At 41.9% G+C, this 8,351-nt stretch overlaps 1 protein-coding gene across 7 annotated transcripts in view; it reads left to right on the forward strand.

Moving 5' to 3' along the window:
• MARF1 (meiosis regulator and mRNA stability factor 1) overlaps positions 1-8,351 on the forward strand; it is a 34,501-nt gene that overhangs the window by 19,945 nt on the left and 6,205 nt on the right. For all 7 annotated transcript variants that reach the window (XM_025206435.1, XM_006025586.3, XM_014520801.2 and 4 more), the window contains 6 exons: positions 863-982; positions 1,410-1,585; positions 1,963-2,183; positions 4,556-4,698; positions 6,451-6,584; positions 7,178-7,380. In XM_025206435.1, the coding sequence (XP_025062220.1) occupies positions 863-982; positions 1,410-1,585; positions 1,963-2,183; positions 4,556-4,698; positions 6,451-6,584; positions 7,178-7,380 (997 nt within the window). The remainder of the gene's footprint in view (positions 1-862; positions 983-1,409; positions 1,586-1,962; positions 2,184-4,555; positions 4,699-6,450; positions 6,585-7,177; positions 7,381-8,351) is intronic.

Consider the following 8,351-nt stretch of genomic DNA (forward strand, 5'->3'; position numbering starts at 1 on the left):
ATTCCTGCTTCTGTAACACCATTATCCAAGCCTTTGGTTTAAGTCGCAAAAAGCAGCAAGCAGGTGGGGGACTCCATGCACCTTTCGCGTTAACTGTTTTTCAAGAACTTGAGCTTGGTGGAATAGGATCATACTTGGGCATCTAATGGGTGGAATAGGATCTGGCCCCGGGTTTATACCATTTTTAAAAGATGCATCAATGAGTGAATGTCCTGTTTTAAAGCTTGTGCTAAATCGGAATGTATCAAGTAGAGTGGGGAACAAAGTGGTATTTCAAGCAGTGTCCTGGTTTGGGTTGTTTTTTCTGAGAAATTTGGGTTTATGCTTCATTCCCGTTGCTGAAGATGTAACACTTGTTAGGCAGAGATCCAAATGCCTATCAATTTCCTGATTTGGTTAGAGAAGTTTAGTGAGGAAAATACAGAATAATTTTATAATTTCATAAATTTGCTTTTCTACTTGCCCTACAGTTTATTCTTCCTCTCCCTCCTCCCCCCCCCCACCCCAAGTCAATTAGCGGTCAATAATGCCTGCTGCTAATCCATGTTATAATAAGCTTTTTTAATAGAGTTATTTGTTAGCAACTGTAGACATCTGAAGAACACTTGCTGGCAATATGCTGCCAGCTAGTTACAACATGCTGGTTCTCCTCGTTCACATAATAATGAACCATCTCCCCTCCCCCACACACAATATTCATGAGATTCAATCGTGCAAAGTGCGTACCAAAGGAAGGGAGAACTGCCATTCCAGAAATGTTTTTCCAGTTAACACCAGTATTGTACATGTACTCATATGCAAAATAACCTGTGCTCAAAGGATAAGCATGTCATAATTAACTATATTTGTGTCATTTTTACAGTGAACATGAGTTTGATCCAGACTCCTACAAAATTCCTTTTGTAATTTTGTCTTTGAAGACATTTGCACCACAAGTCCATAGTCTGCTGCAGACGCATGAGGGCACTTTGCCTTTACTAAGGTAAACTATTCTAACTTGAGGTTTTAATTTTTAAATTTCTGTATCAATTTAACTTCTCCTTCTCTTGCAACATGCTAAAGTGCTGTGAAATGGTATATTTATAACAGACATGTCTTTTTTGCAGCTGAGGTTTTTTTGTTGCAACAACTTTTTGTCCAATAATTCTGAGAGCAGTTGAATAAATACTTATTTTTGTGGAGTCAAAAAAAAATCTATGCCCTCTTATTAATAGGATGTTTGGAAGTTCCTTGAGCAAGGAATATATCCCCTTTTATAGCATTGTATTTATTCATAAGATGAATGGCAGTAGAGTAAGATCTTTATTATTTAGGAGGGTTTCTTTTGTTCTTCACACCCCTGTCCTTTTTGTTTTTTTAGTTTTCCTGATTGATATACTTCGGAGTTCAGTGATCTAGAAATAGTAAAGTTTTCCTGATTGCTATACTTCGGAGTTCAGTGATCTAGAAATAGTACAGGAAGGCCAGGGAGGAGTTCCCTTGGAGCATCTCATCACCTGTGTTCCTGGAGTTAATATTGCCACTGCTCAAAATGGCATTAAAGTTGTTAAATGGATACACAACAAACCACCACCTCCTACTACAGGTACAATATATGTTGCTTTTTCATTTTTATTCTTTGTATCTGGGCATCCAACAGGAAAGGAAAATCATTGTTAGTTCTCAGAAAAAATATATATTGTGAAGATTGAGTTAATCCATAAAATTGTTAAATCCACCATTTTAAAATGTCTGAAAGTATTTTTTTTTGTTTTGTTTTGTTTTGTTTCAGCAATGTTGCATATGATAAACTTTCGTATTATTTGGTGGGGTATGGAAAACTATTTGATAAGAATTGTGTAACAACTTTTAAATTGCATAGATATTCCCTTTTTGGGTGTATAGCAATGATAAAATCTCAGTAATATGCATAGTTATATGAAGCAAATGCCTTCTCATTCTAAATAAAATTCTCCTCCTTAGATCCATGGCTGCTTCGATCTAAAAGCCCTGTAGGTAACCCACAGCTTATTCAGTTCAGTAGAGAAGTGATTGATCTACTTAAAAGCCAGCCATCCTGTATCATACCTGTCAGTAAATTCATCCCAACATATCACCATCACTTTGCAAAACAGTGCCGTGTGTCTGACTATGGGTATTCCAAGTTAATGGAGCTGCTGGAAGCAGTGCCTCATGTACTGCAAGTGAGTTAAATGCCACTCCTTTGTCTTGTTAAAATGTAAATTTATATCTAGAATCAGCTCACTTAATGAGTCTGTCAGTAACTGTCACTTTATGTAATAGACTGTAATTGTTATGCTGTCATCTTTGCAAAGGAAATAGTCAGCCTTGCAAAGGCTTGGAGTCAGTTGTTTGGTTCTGGTGAGAGAATCATCATAACTACTTCTCTGTGCATGTGTGTGTATGTGTAGCAGGGGGGGACATTTTTGGTTTTAATAGACTTCTAAATATATAAAGCTCTGTTTAAATTTAACTTAAGACAGTGAAACTTTGAAGTCTACTTTAAGTCTTGTATTTTAGTTTCCGCTGCTGTATTTAGCTAGCTATTTGCAGAATATATTCATTTGTGTTCATTAATAAGACCAGGCAGAGCATCAGTATTACAGATTGGAACCATATGAGAAGTCTTTCCCCCCCACACCCTTTTCAGTGATATTTTGGGAACTCGTATGGTCCCAGGGATACTCAGCTCGTCCTTCAGTAGAGTATTTGTGGTAACATTAGCAGGGCTTTGGAAAAACTGTGCTAGTTGTGGAATTTTTAATAACCTATGCTAACCCCATGTAGCAGAAAAACTTAGCATGCATATCTGATGCCCGTGATTTGGCTATGAAGAAGTGTATGTAAATGTAATATCTCATAGCCATGTACTTGGCATAGTGTTTTTACTTATGCTTCTCTTCTGTTCTTATTTACACTTCTAGCTAAATAACTCAACATGATTGCTATAAGCAGGGATCCTGGTTTTCTCTCTTCAAAAATTGCAAATTCTCTGATTTAAAAACCCATCACGGATTCTCTGATTTTTAAAAACTCCAAATCCACAATTAAAATGAAACGCCACTAATATATATATATAAAATCAGTTGAACACAATGTTTTATTGATGTGTTTACCATTATAACACAATTTGGAAGCCTACTAGTGCCTTAGTCACTGTAATAAAATTAATTCTAAATACTTACAAATTTTGGCATTTGATTTTGCGCTTCTTTATCATGGAAAATTTTAAAGCTTCTCCTGCCCCCTTCACTTACCAGGATGTGGGTCCACCTGCAGCTGTTTGTGCCCCACCCCCTCACTGCTTAGTGAAGCCCTGATATGCCGGTGCCCTGCCCATGCCACTGCCCCTCACCCCAAACCCACAGCCCGCTGGCCCTGCTGGTGCCCCTCGCTCCCCACCCACAGCCCGCACCCTGCCAGAGGGGGCCCCCAGCTGCCAGGGCTACAAGGCTGGAGACCCAGGACCACAGCCCCCTGCCTCTGGCAGTGCCTGAGCCCCAGCTGCTGCCTATGGGAGGCAACAGCTGCTGCAGCCCAGTGGAGTGTGGAGCCTGGCTCCCTCTCCCCCACGGGCATCATGGCTTGAGCAGAGCCTGTGGGAGGTGGGGCGGGGCAGATGCAGGCTGGAGGCTGCAGGCTCAGCGCTGCTCCCCTCCCCCTGGGGCCTCCACAGCCCAGCGGGCAGCACCCAGAATGGCAGGGCAGACGCTGGTGCCATTGCTGGGAGCTCCACACTGCCATGGTGAGGCACTCCCTGCCCACCAGGCAGCAGTGGGGGTGATGGTACGGAGTTGTCCCCTGCTGCTGCCGGGCAGCCAGAGTGCACCTGCCATAGTGATGTAGGGCTGCCAGCAGCAGCACCATGCCTCCCCACCCTGCTATGCCCTGCCATGCTGGATCCCACCTGCTGGGAGGCCCCAGGGGGAAGGCTGCAGGGCAGGAAGCCCTGAGCCTGCAGCTGTCAGCCTGCATCCGCCTCCACCCCATGCACAGATCTGGGGGTCATGTGCCCCCATGCCTCCCCAGAAGTGCATGCAGTGGTTGCGAGCCAACTGTGTCCCCTACCCCATCCCTCCCTCTGCTCCTTGGACAAGCTGCCCTGCTCCCTGCCTGGGCCCTGTGACCACATGTTCTGGCCCTGGGTCTCAGGCCCTATGTATCACCCCAAATAGGCAGTGCTCCCAGCCCTAGCCCTGCCCAACTTGCTTCCTCCCTCACTGTGGGGGCCTCAGTCCCCTCTCCCACCCCAGACTTACCTGCAGGGAGCTGCTCTCCATGTTGCCTGGCTGCCATGTGCATGTGGGCGTGCACATGCATGTAGTGCCCCATACCTGATCGCTGCCCTCCACCCATGCCCTCCAGCCCCTTGCAGGCTAGAACTCTGTCAACCTGCAAGGAGAAACCTGCCATTTCCCATGGTTTTTCTCCTGAAAGTTGGAAAATCCATGTTTTTCCATGACTACAGAAAATCCAGATCTCTGACTATAAGGAGATGTTTGTGGCTTGGTTTCCATGCTCAAGTGTCTTTTTTATTTCTTTTTGAATCTTGTAGATCCTTGGCATGGGCTCCAGACGCTTGTTGACCCTAACACACAGGGCCCAAGTAAAACGTTTCACTCAAGATTTATTGAAACTTCTTAAATCCCAGGCCAGCAAACAAGTTATTGTGAGAGAATTCTTACAGGCTTATCATTGGTAAGTCAACTCTTGTCTTTAGCCACCTGTCAAAACATCCAGTCCATATTTTAATTTAATTTTGTTCTAAAATACAATGTGTAATAGGGTTGAAGTTAGCATTCTCTATAATAACAGACAATTGTGACTCTCTTTTTCACTCTTGTGTTTTATTTTCGAACTTGTTGAAAATCTGATAGATAACACTAGAATAAAATTAAAATATTACAACCTTTATAGAATTCAGTGTTGCTTTACTTTAAAAAATTAAATAAGCTAAGTGCTTCATTTAATTGTTTGCTGCTTTTTAAATCAGGTTACTATGTTTTAACTTTTAATCCCCGAGAGCATAATTTTAAGATTGCTGTGAATATAGTTTTGTAAAGCAAATTTAGTCTGAGAAAGCATGTGCTATTGTGCACCTTTTTTTGGCTAAAAAGAAAAAATGTTTCAGCCAGATTTTTTGACACGTATATTGGGACGAATTCTAAGGGGGATTTTACATTGCCGGTATTAAAATCCTATCTCCATTGTTTTTAGAATAGCAGAGCCCTTTTTTAGTAGGGAGCCTCAACATTTAAAGGAAGATGGGAAATAGCAGTTTAATGTATGCCTTTATGAGACTAGTATGTGAGCCTTTGTCAGTCAACATTTTCTTGTTTTACGAAGAAAAAAAGCATTTCTTTCCCTCGAAAGCTACTAAAGTTTTTTCTCTATTATAGTTTCAGGGTTTTAATGGCAAGTCTTACACTTGAAAGCGTGAATGTGCATTATGCACGTTCTTCTGAGGGATTCCGTGGCAGAAATTCTACATTACTGTTTAGAACAGTGCAAGCCAACCTTTTTGGCAGGTATGCTGCAGATCAGCCCTGCACCATGCCCCAAAGCTGCTCCAATCCCGTTCACCTGCCCAAGCAGCTGTTCTTCTTTCTGTTCCCTTCTCTGTGCTTCCTGCCCAGTGTGTTGCTCTGCTTTCTGCTTCATGCCATATCTGCCACTGTGCTGCCTGTGCCATGTGCCACTCAAAGGCTGCCTGTGGCATGTGTGTTGCAAGTTGCTTGTTGATCCCAGTGGGAACAACCTGATACAGGGCTGCTCCTGCCCTGCTCTGCCTCCATGCAGCAGCCAGGGGGAGCTCCAGGCTCCCCCTTGATGGTAACTGGGCAGGGAGTGCAGGTCCAGTCCCCATGTGCATGGGGCCAGGCTGCAGCCGCAACTGTCTCTTGGCCCCATGCACATCAGGAGGGGTCCTGACCATGCCAGGAGACGGATGCTGCTGCAGAACTGTCCTGTCCTGTGCACATGGGGACAAGCTCTGTACCTAGTGGGACCTCTGCGCACAGCCCAGGGCTTGGCTGGGAACTATCCTGTTCTGGGACAGGTCCCAGCCAGCTCTGGGCTGGGTGGGGAATCCTCCTCGTGCAGGCAGCTCCTGGCCCCAGCTCCACAACAGGAGTAGGGGCTGGAACATTGCTCCCTGCCCCCAGCAGCTGCCTGATGCCTATTTTTTATTTGTATTAGTCTGAGGTTGGTACATACAACTTGATTCTCTTCCCCATGCATCTCTAGTTTTAGATTGTTCGTGGAATAATCATGGTTTATGATGTGTTGATGTTACTGACAGTATGAACATGATTCTTAATTTCGTTGAGAGTAGGGTTTTCTTCTGATACCTAATTCTAATTTTATAGGTGGAAACCAACTGTTGTTTTGCCATTTTACTGACCAGTGTAGAAGTATTCTTTACTTGCTTTTCAATTAAATTGCATATAGGTGTTTCTCTAAGGATTGGGATGTTACTGAATATGGAGTATGCGAGTTAGTGGATGTAATAGCAGAAATTCCAGATACAACCATCTGTTTGTCTCAGCAGGACAATGAAATGGTAATATGCATTCCCAAAAGAGGTACAGCTTAAACTTTTTTCTTTTTGCCATTGTTCAGTAGATTTTTTTTTTTTCATATACTTAAGCTCTTTGGCTAACATAAATCAGAATAGAAATGTTGTCTTTCTCTCAGGGCTCCTTTTGGGTCCTGTTCTCATTGTGGAAGTTAAATGATACCTTTCCTATCATAACTCTGTATCTGAGATGCTTGTATTTAATGACAGGAATTTTTCCTTTGACATTACTAGAATGAAATTAACTTTATGCTATGACTGTTATGTTCTTGTATCAGTTTTAGCAAATAGCATCAAGTGTAGTTTAATTTTGTTTGAAAGATGGCTAGGTAAGTCTGTCTGTTTTACTAATCAAGTTTTTTGGTTGTCTCCACTTTACCAAAGAACAATTGGAAACTATCTGAAATAATCATGTTAAGCTCTGTAGAGATTTGCTATAAGGATAAGACTTCTTACAATAAGGAAACAACGGCTTGTGACCAGCAATAATTAATTTTTACTCTTCAATCATCCACAATCACATTTTGCTTGTAGGCCTTGTCTCATGTGACTCCACAAAAAATTTGGCTTACTTCACTCAGTTGTTTCTTTTATTTTTAGAACGCACTCAAGAAGAAATGGAAAGAACAAAACAGTTCTCCAAGGAGGTAGTTGACTTGCTGCGTCATCAACCTCATTTCCGAATGCCCTTTAATAAATTTATTCCTTCTTACCACCACCACTTTGGCCGTCAATGCAAACTTGCTTATTATGGGTTTACTAAACTCCTTGAACTCTTTGAAGCCATACCAGATGTCTTACAAGTAAGTCTGAGAATTCCAAGGTTTAAGTGCTTTTCATATCATATTTGTCAAGCTGGTTTTTTGCCTTCATCAAGAACAATTTTTGGTAGCTTACTACACTGCATGTTGTGAATTGTATTACTTGCCTACGGCCCTACTTTACTAAATACATCTGATCCTCCCTATTTTTTATTTTGGATAGGCTGCACAATTTTTGAAGTCCTTTTTTTCCTCTAAGTTACTAATAATCTTTAAGTAGTTTAAACTGAATTTTATATGTTGAATTTAGCACATGTTTACTTTCTGCATTTCTCTTAATTTAGTCTGTAGGTCTACATTCAATCAACATTTTAATCCAAACTTAACCAGGTGTCCTTTTAGGGCTTCCTTTCAATTCGACTTGTTTTGTAGATCCTCTTTGGAAGGTAGCTGAATATTTATGCAAATTAAAGAATACGTACCTTAGTTTCTTGCATACGACGTGCCCCCAAGTAATACACAACTTGTTTTTAAAAGACAGAATGCAGGGGGCAGGAGGGGAGAGATGGCTGCTTAGAGCAAGAACAGGGCCTGATCTTTAGCTGACTCACCGTCCCTTTCCTGCATAATAAAAAATGAATCCCTAGCTGCTGCTGAGCACTGGTCTCCCTAGGTGGATCTATGATTTTAAAAAGAGATAAGAAGTTTGTGATAAACAGCTAAAGAGGATGTGAAATGAAGACAGGAGTGCTAGAGGACAAATTGTCATAAGAAAGGTTAGTTTGATCAGTGGAACATCAAGACCATTAAAAAGGGGAGACTACCATTAACACCTGCAAAGTGAAAAACAGACTCCCTACAGCAGCTCAGGTATTACTGTTCAGTGTAGAGCAGGAATCAAACCAGGGTGCCTCTTATTCTAAGCAAAAAATCAGCTTCTCCACTTAATACACACACCTGATTTTAGTTTGCATGTCATGTTAGGCAAATACCCTCTTCTTCCCCCCCCCCCC

This window comes from Alligator sinensis, unplaced genomic scaffold, assembly GCF_000455745.1.
Source record: "Alligator sinensis unplaced genomic scaffold, ASM45574v1 scaffold927_1, whole genome shotgun sequence".
Taxonomy (NCBI): Eukaryota; Metazoa; Chordata; order Crocodylia; family Alligatoridae; genus Alligator; species Alligator sinensis.